Source organism: Ahaetulla prasina, chromosome 6, assembly GCF_028640845.1.
Source record: "Ahaetulla prasina isolate Xishuangbanna chromosome 6, ASM2864084v1, whole genome shotgun sequence".
In the NCBI taxonomy this organism is placed as follows: Eukaryota; Metazoa; Chordata; class Lepidosauria; order Squamata; family Colubridae; genus Ahaetulla; species Ahaetulla prasina.
Genome location: NC_080544.1, coordinates 84518941 through 84536410, shown reverse-complemented (window position 1 = coordinate 84536410; position 17470 = coordinate 84518941). Strand labels below are relative to the sequence as shown.

The 17470-nt window shown below is 37.0% G+C and overlaps 1 protein-coding gene across 3 annotated transcripts in view; it reads right to left on the bottom strand.

Moving 5' to 3' along the window:
- The window catches only part of ARHGEF26 (Rho guanine nucleotide exchange factor 26), a 52015-nt gene extending 35135 nt beyond the window's left edge, over positions 1-16880 (bottom strand). The window contains exons 1-4 of one of the 3 annotated variants that reach the window (XM_058188513.1): positions 16759-16880; positions 12932-14033; positions 9848-9887; positions 7624-7769 (exon numbers count right to left, since the gene is read on the bottom strand). In XM_058188513.1, coding sequence (XP_058044496.1) covers positions 7624-7769; positions 9848-9887; positions 12932-13984 — 1239 coding nt within the window. In that variant the 5' untranslated portion in view covers positions 13985-14033; positions 16759-16880. Of the gene's footprint in view, positions 1-7623; positions 7770-9847; positions 9888-12931; positions 14034-16670 lie in introns of all 3 variants that reach the window. The other 2 variants (XM_058188515.1, XM_058188514.1) reach the window with 2 other exon arrangements.
- Between the last annotated feature and the right edge of the window lie 590 nt (positions 16881-17470).

The following is a 17470-nucleotide window of genomic DNA, read 5'->3' as shown; positions in this document are numbered from 1 at the left end:
AGGATGGGAAATTTAAGGGATGGGGCAAAATCCATGCTTAAAAAGGGTAATTCTTATATTGAAATTAAGCTTGGGATGACTGAGGGAGGTATGTAGACTGATAGATCAGTGTGTGAAGACTGGCAGATCGGTAGTGGGCATGTGATAAGAAGATAGAAAAAAACCTTGCAAATGTTCACAAATGTGTGGTAAGATTAGGGCCTGGGCAAGCTGTAAGGAGGAGGAATAGAAGACAAACATATGTTATCTCTGTTACTTGATATAGTTTTCATTAGCTTTTTTTTACCATGGGTGCTTATTTTTACTCAAAAATTTAAAAATGTATAGCATGTGTTTGCATTTTATTTAATTAGTTTTAATTTATTTATGTAATTGAACTGTTTGTAAGGCCAGAGGTCAAATTCAAATAAAATACATATGTATATGTATTTGTATATGTACATATGTATATGTACATATAATTACATATGTATTATATGTGTGCCTCTATAACTCTTTAAATAAAACAGTTAAAAATTAAAATTAAAATCCTGAAGATGAAACTGAAATACTTTGGCCACCTAATGAGAAAGAAGGACTCACTGGAGAAGAGCCTAATGCTGGGAAAGATTGAGGGCAAAAGAAGAATGGGACGACAGAGAACGAGGTGGCTGGATGGAGTCACTGAAGCAGTAGGCATGAGTTTAAATGGACTCCAGAGGATGGTAAAGGACAGGAAGGCCTGGAGGAATGTTGTCCATGGGGTTGCGATGGGTCGGACATGACTTCGCAACTAACAACAAGTTTCAGATCGCAAGGAAAGGTGGAAGATACACTCACACACACACCCTGGAAAGACATATTTGCATATTGGCTGGACAAAAACAGTAGTACACTCTCTACCAATGAATTTGCTGAGGAGATGAGATAGACAAGTCAACTGGAATTCAGTGGAGAGAGACCAGAAAAGGAGCATATGGCTCAGGAACATATATACTGATGGTGTAAATGTGTCTTTTTAAGCATCTTAGCAAAATGGCAAAAGAATAATGGTCAACCTGGTCAAATAATTTCAGAACAGTGATTGAGGAAAGATATAAAGCTAATAGGAAATTGGCAAATCTAAGCTTTAAGTTTACAAACTTCATTTCATATAAACTTTAGGAAGCCTATTTTATTTAAAACCTACTTTATTTATATGCTTAACATGGAAAGAGGCATTATTTTATTGTGAGGTTCTATAGATTAATTCTCTATTTTAATTAATTAATTATGCTTCTACTAATTTTAATACTTTCTATTACTTCTTTAAAAGATTAGAATTAAAATTAATCATTTTTGTCCCTGTTAGACAGATTCAATTAGGTTGATTGAGCTCCTCACATTCCTATAGCTCAAGAATGTCAAACTTGTGTGTAAAAAAGCAATTCAGGTTCCCATCCCCACATATATATATTTTCTTTCCTAAGAACAAAATTTGGGACTGATTCAGCGAATTGGTCATTTATAGGTACTTAGCTAATCAGAAAGGCCATTCTTCTGATGATTTATGACAGAAAAGTTTAATTTTTCCCTATAACACTTCTTTAGCTGTGATTCTCACTGTTCATGAAAGCCAAGGAGCTGTCACTGAGAAAGGAATATTGATATGGTTTCTCTACACACCTTTCTTGGTCTCTTTATGCTTCTATCATCAGCTGACTAAATCTCAATGAATCAAAATTACCTGAAAGGCAAGAATTCATAGAATCTACCAGACGTCTCTGTGTAGCTTCACAGGGTATACTTGATACTCCCTGTTAGTACTCTACTTTTATAATGACTTTGCTGTTTTTATGTAACCTGGCAAAAGATGCAGCTAGTTTACGATAACTTGAGTTGCAGATAACTTGAAAAACTTACTTAGTATAAGATATACTATTGCCAAATTCATTTTCACTTTACTTCCTGGTAGGCTCACAATTCAAGCTACTTTCACATGCATATTATTGCCCTGTTGTTGCATATTGTGAATGAGACAGCGTAGCTTTTACTTCTTTAGACAAAGGCAGCTTTAAAAAGAGTTGAATATATCTCATTTCTAATAGCTTAGGAACTATTTTCAAAAGACTTTCTGTTCTATCCAGCTTTTTTTCATGCAGTCAATTAAGAAGAGATAAGCTAAAAAATATGACCTTACATAATAATACCAGAGCACTGGAAAAAACAAAAAAGATAATAACCTCCACATATAGGACCAACATCACCAATAAATATATATATTTCCTATGTATATTACAGACACATATGTAAATTGGGTGTGTTACATAATTACTCACTCGCTTGCTTAAATGGAAGACATTTTTGGTCACAAGGAAGAGATTTTCAGCTGCAATTCCTATTCAATATCTCCATCGTCTTCTCTCGATAGTTAATCAGGTATTGTTTAACTTGTATATAATGGCCGGATTTATACATTACTTTAAATCATAAACCATGATTTACAACCTCCAATGGCCATTAAATCAAAACCAAGCAAACTGCATTATGCTTTAGTTGCGATATGTGTACCAACACATATCGGCTATGAGTGGAGTAAAACCCACAGGGACTCCTTTACATTTTACCAACACAGTGTTTTCATGAGAATTGTAGCAAATTACAGCAGCAGATGGTTGATTTTAAAGCTCCAATCCAATTCAAGACAAATTCCTTGTGTGTCCAATCACACTTGGCCAATAAAAATTCTATTCTATTCTATTCTAGTAAGAATCCCATTTCCAGTTCTACTCATAAGGTCTGTATGGAGTCTGGTATCTAATGTTCATGATATAGTAGAACCAATGAGCAACAAAGTGATTTGATTTTGCTTATCATAACTATTTAAAACAAGAGCATAATGGGAACTGTGCTAATTTTGAATCATACAATCCACACAGCTTGCATCTGACCCTTTCATTATCAAATACAGGAGACAAGAGGATACAGGTTTACAGAAAAGGGATACGTCCTAAGTTGTATACATAACTCTGCTTCAAAAAATACCAACTCAAAAATTCTCGAATACAACTCATCTGTCTGGATCCAACACTACATATTGGACATTAATACAATTGAGCGCGTCCAGAAATATTTCACAAGAAGAGTCCTCCACTCCTCTGCTCCCAACAAAATACCTTATGCCACCAGACTTGAAATTCTGGGTTTAGAAAATTAGAACCACGCCGCCTTCGGTATGACCTGAGCATAGCTCATAAAATCATCTGCTACAATGTCCTTCCTGTCAATGACTACTTCAGCTTCAACCACAACAATACACGAGCACACAATAGATACAAACTTAAAGTAAACCACTCCAATCTCGATTGCAGAAAATATGACTTCAGTAACAGCCTGGAATGCACTACCAGACTCTGTGGTCTCATCCCAAAATTCACAAAACTTTAACCTGTCTACTGTTGACCTCTCCCCATTCCTAAAAGGTCTGTAAGATGCGTGCATAACAACACCAGCGTGCCTACCATTCCTGTCCTAATGTTCCCTTTAATTGTATTCATCTTATTTATTCAATTCATGCTTATACTTATATATATTATTTAATATGTATTCAACAAAATAAATAAATAATAAAATAAACTCATCAAACTAATTGTCAAAATATAGGAGCCTTTTCCTAATGCAGAAAACTGTTACTAAGTGATCTATGTTTGTTGAATTTGCTATTGTCCATATAGTACTATGTTTCTCCTTGTAATTTACAGTTTTATCATGAAGATTTTTTTAAAAGTGCACTGTCAAAGAGAAAACTATCCTTTATAGTTACACACATTTATCTTATTTATATTAGTTGTTTATCAACATAACTATATGATGCAGCCATCTGATACAGCACAATTTGTAATTCATCACCAATTTACACATAGCAACTTTAAAACCATCTTTGAAAATCATGGCCTTTAGCTTGTTAACAGATTAGATTCGGCTAACATAAATCTTGGCTTATAACCACCATATGGGTTCACAACTGCATTAAATCATAATGAAACTTGTTTGGTTTGATATGCTGCATAAATCCAGGCAACAATAAACCCAACCAAGCAATTACCCAATTTTGTTTCATATTTGTGAGATCAAGAAGAGGTCATAAAATGTGATTACTGAACTATATTTGGCTTGCTAAATTTTTATCTCTAACACTTGTCGATTAATCCAGTCATACAAGGTTATGTTATAGCCAACAGAGGCCTTTTTAGAAAAGTATTACTGCATCAATAATAGGGTTTACTATAGAAGATTGGAGAGATTTTTGAGTCATTAAAATGTTAAGTTCTCTTCTACTCACTTTTGGGAATAACAGTAGTTTGCAAAGATACTGCCAAGCATTAAAATGACATATACCGTATTTTTCGGACTATAAGATGCACGGGAGTATAAGACGCACCTTAGGTTTGGGGGAGGAAAATAAGAAAAAAGCTGATTCGGGGTGGATCAGCCTTCTGGAATACCCCCAATCAGCTGTTCTCAGAGGTGAACTTTAAAAACAGGTTCCTTGGTTGTGAGCTCTGCGCCTTGCTTTTTTTTCAGCCTCTCAAACAGAGGTTTCAGAGGCTTTTTCCAGCTTCTCAAATGGAGATTTCAGAGGCTTTTTCAGCCTCTCAAACCTCCATTTCAGAGGCTGGGTGGTGCTACATTCGGACTATAAGATGCACCCCAATTTTCATCCTTTTTTGGGGGGGTAAAAAGGTGCATCTTATACAAAAAAATACGGTAAGTAGCTAACATCACTTAAGCAATTAATTAAATTGTACTTTTAAGTGCAGCTAACTTCAGAACTTAAAATATATATAATTTTGACGTCTTACAGATTTAAGATTTTTTAAATTGTTTCTTTATCTATGAAACTGCAGGAAGATAGTTATATCACAGAGCTTATTTTCATTATGCATTATCCATCATATTGCTCTGATAATGCTGAGGCTGCTGATCTCAAGTGGGCAAGGGACTAGTGGCATGATTATTTTTTTGCAACAGCTCTACATGACCCCCTGTGGAATGGTTATGGGAAGCAACCACATGGAAGCAATAATCAGACTGCTAAGATAATGGTCAAATTTGGTTTGTTCATACTATAATTTAAACTCCCTGCAATGAGCCATTTCAGCTGATTCAGTCTATCTTCTCTTCTAATCTAGCAGAGAACACAGTGGGAAATTAACAGCACAGCACAGTTGGTTGTTCTGACTGCAATAGGTCAAACTTTGAGTAGTTAATGAAAACAACATTTTAGAGCAGTTGATAAAATAATAAAGGTTTTTTTTGCTTGCTTTTAAACTATGCAAATTATGTTCTGTATCTGATTTAGTTGAAATCCAATTCAATCATACTGTTTCAGAAAGATTTAAGAAATATTCATTCACAATGAATCTTTTGATTAAGGTCATATTTGAACTCGCTGAAAATTTTTAATAGTTTAGAATTTAGAGGAATAGAACATCTGAACGTATAGAAAGATGGATATATAGAAATAAAGAGAAAAATATGCCCTGCCCTTGGGCTTTTTCTGCTCTTCGTGCAGCTCTCTACATCTCTTAAAAAAACTGTTACTTACATTGGTTCGATCTGAAACAAATATATGTAGTTCTCATTTAACAATCACAATTGGGACCAAAATCAGTCACTAAGCAAAGATGTCACATGACCTCTTTGCTCAATGACTGCAATCCTGCTAGTTGTTGTTGCTAAGCAATTGTGCAGATCATTAAGTGGAAGGAGTGCCAGGTAAGAAGGCACCGCAGGAGACACAGGAAGCTTGGCACAGGTTATGTGTGAGTTGGCAGGGTGCTGAAGTGCCACACAAGGTTGCCACTTCCTGGGAAGTCCAGGCCTGCTGCCCAAAACTATCATCATTCAAATAATCATGAGAACAATGGCTGCTCTCACAGTACTTTAGAACAACTACTTGTGAGAAGGAGATTGGCAGGTGGTAGAAACTGCAGCACACCTGTGGTCGTAAGGGTAGACAGACTACCAAGTATCCAAATTTTAATCACATGTCCACAGGGGTGCTACAATAGTTGAAATTTCTGGTAAGACCACATTCTGGATAGAGGGGACCATTGGTTTGACAGAGAGGCTAAAAAGGCCAACTATGTTAGACTAGCCCTCTCTCAATAGAGGGGGAGGAATATGACACCATCTCTGTCTACAAATCAGTCCTTTCAGCAGTTCCAAGAAAGTACCACAACCATTTGCATTACGGTATAGATAAGCCTCCAAGTGGCCTCAACAGCTCTCAGAGAGAGTGCTAAACTAACAACCAGATGACCGCAAGAAAATATAATCCTTCCATTTCCCACCTCCACCCCCACCATCCAATCAGAACTGATGAAGCTTCTCGGATGAGAAGTGAAATGTCTTCTTCCTCAAGAAAAGAAAAAAACACACCTTTTGAGTTATTAAACCCATTCATTCAGCGCGGTTAAAATTTCAAATGGTTGCTGAACAAATAGTCATTAAATAGTAACCACCTGTACACCTCTCCATAAAATGAAGTACCCCCAATAAGGAAAGAGTACTCAGAAGCAATCTCCAAATCTCTAGCAAAAAAGTTAGGATTGTAGTTTGACCAGTTTGAAAGAAGTCCCCAATGGTTCCTTGATAATACAACAGTGAAATGGAACTGAGGGGACAGGGAAAGAGGATGAGACGGACTTCTAACTGACAGCTTTAAAAGAGACTACCCTTTAAAGACACATTACAAGTAAATTTTTTTAGGGAGCCAGTCTAGTGATAGGATTCAAAAAATGTTACTACCGGTTCTGTGGGCGTGGCTTGGTGGGTGTGGCATGGCTTGGTGGGTGTGGCAGGGAAAGGTTACTGCAAAATACCCATTTCCTCCCAATCGGCTGGGACTCGGGAGGCAGAGAATAGATGGGGGCGGGGCCAGTCAGAGGTGGTATTTACCGGTTTTCCGCACTACTCAACATTTCCGCTGCTGATTCTCCAAAACTGGTCAGAACCTTCTGAATACCACCTCTGAGTCAGTCCTTGCTTGCCTCAGCATTTATAGTAAAAGAAAATTGTTCAGTCGCTCTTTCTTCACGTTTTGTATTTTTATTCTTTATGTATTGGTGTACTGTTTGTTCCATGAATTCTGTGGAGCTTGTAGACAACACAAATAAAACCTATCCAATTAATCATTGGAAAATTAAATAGCTAGTCCATATTTTTCTATCAACCACATGTGAAGATCTTCCAAAAGCTCTGTGGAAAGACCCAGATTTTACTGGTTTCCTAAATGGTAAGAAGGAACAAATCATCCTGACCATGCTCCATATGCTTATTTTATTAAGAATGAATCAAAGGTTCTCCTTTCCATAAAATAATAGTTTCCTTCTAATTGTTTCCTGAAGTCTTCACCCACTTAGTTAGTTTGCTTTAAAAACCATGAATCAAAGAGAGGAATGCAGATGTAGCAGCCACCTCTCTTTGCCAATTACAACTATTGAATAGTATCTGCATGTTCATAAACATTTTGCTTTGGGAGGTAATTGAGCGTACAGTAAGACTGTAAAAATTCACATTGGCTGGTCAAAAAACTTGCATACAAATATCACTGGTTTCCAATTTGAACTTTGAGGTACTTATTAATATTATGACACTTACTGCAGACAGTTGACTCCATGTTGATCTCAGAGGTTTGTATTGAATAACTATTTTTTCATCTGACTTGTGTTCTTTTGATTCTATATCTTCATCGGAATCTATATCCAAAGCTTTTTCTTTATAATTCTGATACAACACTGCATTTTCTGCAATAACAAAAAAGGAAAATGATTTGACATGCTTCTAGACTATATAATTATAATAATTTTCTCTTAGACAGCTAGTTTTGTTCAGAATAGACACTGGGCAAGCATATTATAAATTACAGGAACATCGGGTCAGCCAAATTCAGGAAGGAAAAACAAGAGAGAACCTATTTTATTCCTCCCATCCTGTGGATGATTGAATACAAAGGGTTCTTATGAAAGTTGGCTGATTTATCACTTTAGCAAAATATGTAAGCAAGATATAAAATCATTTGAAACTTTCAACAGAATCCATTAGCTTGTAATTACCCTGTTTCCCCAAAAATAAGATGTCCCCTGATAATAAGCCCAATTGGGCTTTTGAGTGCATGTGCTAAAATAAGCCTCCCCTCAAAAATAAGCCGTCCCCAAAAACATTTAAATACAAAGCTGGAAATCAGGTAAGATGGCAAGAGGAGCCCCATCTTATCCATGTGCCCCAAAATAATAAGGCCTCCCCCAAAATAAGGCCAAGCATTTATTTCGGGGTTCAAAAAAATATAAGATAGGGTCTTATTTTGGGGGAAACACAGTATAATTGCAAATGCAGAGCTAATGTCTATTTAGCAACATCTTAGAGTGTAGTACTAAATATTGGGGGTTTTTTCTCATGCCTATTGAAATGTCAATCAAATCACTCCATACTTTATCATGTTGCATAAATTATACCTGATCTGATGTTTAGATTTCTTTTACTTTTTAAATACTAAATACATATTACGCTAAGAAGATTCAGGAAATTGATAATATATGAGCAACATGTTGTAAAGCCACAGTAGTACGGTACATTGTTATTATAAATAAAATAGACTTGACCTAAGTATTTGAAGTTTCAATCAGAAACCCCAGATAGCCCTATTTCAGTCTTTACATTCTAGATAAATGACAAATAATTAATGCAGTTTAAAAATAGACACATAATCAGTTAAGAGACCTAAGAAGTCAACAATAAGATGACTTTGTGAAAGTAGGCTGAACTATGTTTCAATTCTTCCTAGATGTGAATCTTACGATTATTTATTGAATTCTATAGAAGTTAGTTCTCTCTATATATACATGGGATCAAACTTATCAAGTCTGCTTTCCTGATATTAATACTCTTGGAGTAGGGGGAGAGTAACTGGACTTGATCCCTGCTTTCAATTTATCATGTTACTTTTCAACTCTTCTTCAAATTACAACTCGGAGTGAAAGCCTAAGATTTCTAAAATATAGGATATATAAATAAATTACACTGGTAATAACAAAGTATGAGAATGCCACTGAAAGTATGAAAAAAATTAAAAATTGCAATGTTAAGCCAGCAGCATATGTAGATCAAATCAAGTCTTTATTATGGTCACAGACCAGCGTAAACCAGTATATTATATTGTGGCTAAAAAATGAAGCAGTCTCAAATTAAGAAATATGAGGCATTGAATGAACAAAGGCAAGGCATTAAAAGAAACTGCTTGATGAGAGAATTTGAACAATGTAAAAAATAGAAAATTATGAATTAAAAAATTCACAGACATCTGAAATGCAAATAACCAACAAACAAACCAAAATGTTGCCTACAAGTGATAAAAATATGTACTAGTAAGTTATAGCCAAGAAGTAACAATAATAAAAAATTATAATACCCATGAGGACAGATGGGAAACTCCTGCAAATAAGACATTATATAACCTTTATAACAAGATTAATATCTTGCATTTCCTCACTAACAGACTATACAATATGACAGAATTGCAACTATTCTTTGCAATAGGAAGTTTCCTTCTCCTGTTTTACTCTGCTTGAATACATTATAAAGTTGGTCCTGACATTCTCCTACCCATGATATCAGCGGAAGAACCTTATTGGATATTGCAACAATGATGCTACTTTATATTTGCTGCAATGACTTTGGTTTTGTTTTCACTCACCCTGTTAACATAAACAGAATAATCTATACCTTTGACCCAAACTTTGCTTTGCAGAGTAAAACTTAACCTGGTTCCACTTCTTTACACAAAAGTTCATTAAAAATAAGTACAGTATACTCAAGCAGCTCTTACCTTGTCCATCAAATGTCCCTTGTCCTTTTAGCATTTTCTTCTATAATATATTAAAAAAGAAAATAGAGAAGGGAAAGGGGAAACTGGTGAAAATAGGAATGTTCCATGCATTACATAAGAACGAATGAATTTCAAATGTTTTCCATAACAAATTTAATCATTAGTAAGTAAGGATAGTAGCCATCTTGCAGGAAATCTACAACTTTGGTACAGTTCTGATTCTGAACCAGAACTTTCCAAACCCATTCACAAAATAAAATCACTCTTAGAATCACAGTCTCTCCTGAAATTAGAGGAATGCTTAAAAATAACAGACTTTTAACATGTATATCAGTAATGTTTTCGCTGAAGAAATTTTTAAAATTCTTTGTTAAAGTATGAAATGGTTCACTGTGGTTAAGTGTAATAAAATGCATACAGTAAATGATTTTATTAAGTCTTTAAAATCAATAGCATTTGGTTAAAAAAAGAAAAGCCAGACTTTTTTCCTAACTATCCCCCCCCCCAAAACACCTTTAGTTCTATAGAAAATTACTAAGAATTCCACACCAGATTTTATCTAAATTTCTATTTTTTCAAAAATTTTAAAGCATTTTCTTTTAGACTTTGTATACATTCCATCACAGATAATATCTTCACATTTGATAATAAGTCTAGGGAGTTGGATTAAAATTTGGATACATATAACAGGACTGACATAAACAGACTTTCCTATTCCACCTCCACCTAGGAGATGCTCCCAGAATTACATAAAAGATCAAAAGTCAGAGTTCATATGAAGGCTGGATTGACAAAAACACCTCTTGCATCACAATTTACCTCATTCAGCTTCAACATGATAGAAGAATTGAAATGAAAAAAACAGGACATAATAGCCAGGATCTGTTAGTTAAATGACTAGTTAGGTTTATGCATCTTGCTAAGAGATCATCATAACTCGCAAAACACAATGGCTGGGCTGCACAACACATTAAGCTAAAACTAAACAAACCACACAGTGGCTCAGGGATACTAAAAGAAAACCCTAACATTCTTCAGTTGATCTCTACATTCCAAAATGGAATTTTAAAAAAGAAATCTTCAAATTCTTTGGTTTTTTAATAGTTTAGTGCGTACATTCCTGCATAAAATCTCTGAAGTCTCAGGTGATGGTTACATTATGACATTTTTAAAAAATATCCCTTGGAGCCTACAAAAGACTGGACTGTAAATAAAAAAAACATGTTGCTTTTAGTAAAGTCAAGATTAGCAAATTTATATACAAAAAATCCAATAAAAAAAACCCCTGTGCCAAATAGCAATAGTACTTAAACTTATATACTGCTTTACAGTGCTTTACAGCTTTCTCTAAGTGGTTTATAGTCAATATCTGGGAGCTATATCAGCAATCTGGGAGCTCCTTTTACCGACCTCGGAAGAATGGAAGGCTGAGTCAATCATATATATTGTATATGTGTTGAACTCTGTAATTGAGTTATACAAATGTTTCCTTTGCACAAATTATTTGACTTAGAATTTCTGGGAAATTTAACTTTTCTTTATGCAAAAGGTTCTACATGAATACATAAGCAAGAAACCCTGTCAGTTTCTTTAAAAAAATATGAATTAAGATTCCAGAAAAATTGATTTGTAGGATATCTATTCCCTTAATACAATTATCGGAAAGGAAAACCCAAATCCAAATAATGCTTTCAAATACACACACTGGAATCTAGATGGAACATGTAATCTGCACAAAAAGTTTGTGAAGAATGAATTCATTAGCTTGCATCTTTGCATCCTGCTCTTCCAGTTTGTCAGTTCCATGACTGTCCTAAATAAAATTAATATAATCGCTATAAAGTGGGTTAATCTTGAAGTATAACTGAAGTGCACTGTTGCATAAGCAATATTTTCATCAAAGGTATACAGATATTTACCAGGGAATAATTAGCACCATATATATAATAAATAAAAATATATAATAGCAATAGCACTTAGACTTATATATCGCTTCACAGTGCTTTTACAGCCCTCTCTAAACAGTTTACAGAGTCAGCATATTGCCCCCAACAATCTGGGTTCTCATTTTACCCACCTCGGAAGGATGGAAGGCTGAGTCAACCTTGACCCTGGTGAGATTTGAACTGCCAAATTGCAGTCAACCGGCAGTCAGCAGAAATAGCCTGCAGTACTGCACTCTAACCAGTTTGGCTCATAATCCCAAATCTTCAACCACGACATATTGACATAATCTGGAACAATCATGTTTACCTTATCAATGTCATAAACTTGAGCATCTGAATAGAAATTTATCAAAAGTAATCTCATTCTCATACATATAAACATTTTAAGTTGCCAAGCCTGGAGCAAATCAATGCGTGAGTCTATTTTTTTTTTTCTGAGATAAGAGCGAGGCACATGGCTTGCCTCTGATCCCAGTAAGACATAGAGTACCTAAAGGGTCACAGAAAGTCACTGCTCTCAACAGTCAGTTTATTTCTGCACTGAACAATACTTCACACTAACCAAGTTCTGAACACAAAGAGGAAAAAAATGAGTTTGTATCCAAAGCTTGTGCTACAGCTGAGAAACATCTCAGACACAAGACCTCATCCCATATGAATGTCATAGGGATAAATTTTTGGATAGCTACTAAGAGCATTTGATGAAATAAAGAACTCAATATGATGTTCCAGCCATGCAATTTCAATTAATTTCCCACTTAACAGAGTAAATAAAGGATTATCACAGATAATGAAAAGTGGGTGATGAATTGTATATTTAAAATATGTACATTTTAAGAAAAGTAATTCACTGAATCATTAAGTTTTTTTTCCTAAGTGGACAAGATTATATATAATAGCAAAGGGTCTGTTCAGGAAGATTTCGAAGATTCATTTGGTGATAGGGCTGTTATCACTCAATTGTGATGAATTTTTCCTTTCTCATCCTTAAACCTGTAAGATTTCCCACATTTTTTCCTATTAATCTATGGTTAAAATACTATCCTGATCTTTCAGCATAAAAACTAAAACAGCAAATGTTCAAAATAAGCCAATCTGTACTACCAATGACGATTAACAACTTTACTTATTTACTTACCTTTATTCTTCCTAAACTAGAGAATTTCTCTTTATCTTCTATGACTGCCTTCAGCCCTGGCTGAGACAGTTTGCTTTTCATTTTAATATTGGCAATACCATCAAAGTCAATACCACTCACAACAGCTCGTCGGTATGAAGTAGACCTCAAGCTACGCTTTAGCATCCCTGGGCTTTCCACATCCCCTTCTGCTTCATCTTCACTGGCTACCAAAGGTGCATCAAGAGTCTCCACCATGCTGCGTACCTTAAGTACTCTGCTGTTTGGCTCTGAATTCTGACCATTAGCTTTGCCAATTACTCTCGTTTCAGAAGCTAAACTCTTAGGGATGATCTGCTGTTTCCCGACTTTTAATGCGGCAAGACTATTTGTGCTCAGAGTCACAGACGGCCTATCGGATTGGTCGTTCCGATTTGATGGTATTCTTTGCAGAGGCAAATGTGGAATGTCGGAGGGAGCATGCAGGCAAACGGGTTCATTTTCTAAGTTTTTAGGAAGTTGACTGGGTTGTAATGCTAAGGCAGTGGTTGTATTATTGTTTGGCGAATGCACAATTTCTGACGGCGACACTCCAAGGCTCGATGTGAAAACAATACGTTCTTTCTCAGGACTAAGTGATGCTTGATTAGAAACCTTCCTTGTGCAAGTTGATTTACTGCTTGCTGAATCTATAGAACCACTAGAGGTAAAGTTTACAGAATTATTTGAAACCATTTTCAAGATTTGTAGGGGCTGATCAGAAAGTGATGAAGATAAGATTCTGTGTTCTGGAAACTGAACCTTTCCATTTGGTACACTTTTACAGGTCAAAAGCAAGGGGCCTCTTTGAATTGAGTTGCTGTCTGGAGAAGTAATTGTTTCATCAGGTTGCATTAAAGTGAATGTATCTTTGTCTTCCACAGGAAAATCTGTGAAGAGAACCCCACTGGAACTCTGATAGGACTGCGGTCTAGGTTTGTTCTTGGTATGCAAATGCCCACGATGTGCTGATCTTCTCTTCCACAACGGTGTAATGTTGTTATTGGAAAAGTCTACTTCATTTTGTCCATCCATAACCCAGAACTGAGGTCAATTCAACATCAACACAGGAATGCAATATATCCTATTGCACAACAAAAAAGGAAAAACAAAAACTTACAATCATTTCGTAGCTACAGTCTAATAAATCACCCTTGATGGGGAGAAAAGGTAGAGGAGAAAGTGTCCATCATTTCAGTTTTATTTTTTTAATAAATAAAAAAGGAACTGCCTATCATTTCCAAAGCATGTCTAGTACTGCTGGAAGAGGATTTGAGCAGTAGCAGCTGACATAGCTAATGGATACCATTCAAATGCCTCTCAAAAGTACAGAGGAGGAATGGATAAAGTTCTAGATCCTTCTTTTAAACAGTAATTTCCCGGGCCCCATTTATGGAGGATATTTATCAGATGTATTGATATTTCTCATTCAAATGAAAATATCAAAAAATTGTTTCAGAGTTTTCCATCTTTCCACAGGCTCCGATCAATGTAATTAAAGAATAAAGGAGAAAAATGGTGTTCCATAAAATGAAATAAATGCTTGATGAACACTCTAAGACTTTAGGCCTACGGCTGGTGAGTACACTATACTAATAGTGGACCTATGAAAGCAGAATTTAACATTTAAATAAGTGGGCAGTCTCAAATGTATTTTTACAGTTATTCCAAGCATGATAACATGAAAAGGTTGACTGGTTATATTGTTCCAGAAAAACAATAGAAACTTTTAATTGAAGTTTTTCTGAGACATTTAAAGTAGGCAGTTTCTTATTCTACATGCAGTTAAACATTGAGGCTGTTTTTTAAATAAAGGGTCTACTTAATTACAGCACAAGAATACTAGCCAAGAATAATTTAACATACGCCATGGTGGTTCCAGAAGGCAAAGCAAAAGAAAAGTAATCATTTGTATTGGATCGACTTCTGTTGATCTACAAGTAAGTCACATTCTGCTTTCCAGCAGACAGGCAAATTAATAACCCTTTATATTTCCTATTACAAATAAATTCTGTAGAAAATTTTTTTTTTTAAGTTTGAAACCTTGTAGAGCAGTGGTTCCCAACCTTTTCTTGTTTGAGGCACAACCTTTTCTTGTTTGAGGCACCCTTGGAAAGCCTTTCAAAAGTTCCCGGCACCCTTATAAGGAAATAGATATTTAAAATCTCCGTAGCTCAAAAGTTCCCGGCACCCTCAAAAGATCTCACGGCACCCCTTAGTGCCGCGGCACACTGGTTGGGAACCACTGTTGTAGAGTATGCAATAGTTATGCAGAGTGGAGCAATTTTTTTTTCATCAAACCTAGTTTCACTCAATAGCACCACCAATCCATATTTCAAATACAATTATACAAATATTTCAGGGTTATTAAGAAAATAGGTGCAATTTGTACAAAGCCTAACAGTGCCTTTGAGAACTGGAGGAGATACTTTAAAATATACCCCCAAAATGTACACAAGGAATCCTAAGGAAATAGCTACAGAATGACAAACCTGTTCGCAAACTGTTTCAACAAAGAATAATGGCATTACATGCTGCACAAATTTCACCTCCTTTCCCAGAAAATAAATCCTTCATAAATTTACATGGAAGAAAGCACCAACGAACTCCAGGGTATTCACTTTTGAGCTGACCTGTGTAAGATTGCAGTTCAGCAGCAAAGTTTATTAAATTGTGCCTCCCGCCAGCAGAATCCCAATCTGATAAGCAGAACTGTACAAAGTCTAGGAATATTTTACAAAATTGCGTATTTATTACACAACATTCGCTTTTAAAAGCAAAAGATAGCGGCAAGATTTTGCTTTTAGACATTTGTTCCAAAATACTTAAAACAGGGTTTTTGAACTATATTTTGCTCCAACAACTCCATGCTGAAGTATGCCTGTTTACTCAATTGCTTAGCCTAAGGCTGAGAAAACCCAGGCCTGTTTTGAGGATAAGACCCCTTCAGTGCCATCGGACGTGCGGGAAAACACGTATAACATTACAGAGTTAGTAGGAAGGAGGTCAATAAACAAGAATTCCAGTATCCCTATTAATCCAACTGTAGGCAAGAATCTAGTTGAAATCGTTCCAGTACTCCAGCACCCTTTGATAGTGTTTGGATGAGTTCATGACACATCGTGAAGCACAAGAGGAGGGTGGGAAGCCTTCTATGCAGGATCCCTCGAATTGAACAGTATCTGAAACGTAGAATTATGTCCCCCCTCCCACTCTTTGTACTTCCAGGACCGAGGTGTAATCCTTCCGAAGCCTTTGAATTAAGCAGACTGCACCTTTAAGAAGAAAATTCTGAACTCGCACTCCTGGTATGAGCACTAGAGTAATTCCTATTATTTTGCATTCCTCTGTAACTGCTCGCATACCAGCTTACTGCTCCCGTTAGCAGTCTTATAGCACTGACACTATTCCCTAGTAGACTTCTGGAGGAGTGAATGTGTGTAAGACACCCCTTCCCCACAATCTACATCAGGAACTCCTGAGCCTCAGCGATGGAAGCAACACCGTGTTTACAATCACCAACTCAGCCCACCCTTCGAGATCCCTTTAACTACAGCGGCTGCTAGGGGAACTTTCTGCGGGGAAGGGGAGGGGATCCTGCCGGCTCGTCCCCCCACTAGGGAAGCCCAAGCGTCTTTCCCGCCAAAATATAACCTACAGAAGCCCCCCCCTCCCCTCAGGTCAAGTCTAATCCTTCCCCAATTAAACCCAGCCAACTCACTCCCTCATCGGAACCGCACCAAAGGCGGCGGTGAAGGACATGCGAAGAACTTCGAGCAGCCAAACAAACTTCCCCACCGATTGCTCACCCGCGCGCGCTCCAGGCGCTCGCTCCGAACTCGACCTGCTCCTTTGCCCTCCGGTCCGGTCCCCCGCACCGTGCTCGCCTTTCGTCGGAGCCCCGCCCTCGCCAAGGCAAAACCCCACCTTCTCAAACTCGACAGGAGGCCGTAATGTTGGTGCTCTGCTGCTGCCGCCTCGCGGGGACTCGAGCGGCTTAGACCTGCGAGTCCCCCGAGGTTTTTCAGCCCGTCCCCAAAGAACTTGGGTCTGTTTTGCATGCAAAAAACCCCGCAACTCTCCCGCCTGCTGCGCGATTGACGAAGCCGGGGGAAGGGCTTTTAAGGGCGCGTGAAATTGTCCCATCAATCACTCAGCGTTTGGGAATCGGACTCCCCGGTCCTAACAGGCTGAAGGGGATGGTTTCCCAAAGGGGCGGAGGAGGGAATAGGGAGCGGGGGACTCCTTTGAGCTATTTCAGTCAGTGGGACGAACAGAAGTGCAAAGGCCACAGTAGACAAAATATATGACATATTATCAGGCCAAAAGATGTGAGGACCCTGCAAGATCCCTTAAAAAGGGATCGCCTGGATGTGGTGTCAAAGCAAATCACGTGGTTGGGACCGTCATATAATTAAATGAAATAAAGCTCGCCACCAGGAGCGTATTTAGATGGGGAGAAGCAATCTAGAACTTTGCTTCCTCCTTTATCAATTTATTGATAATTCCAATGAACATGAA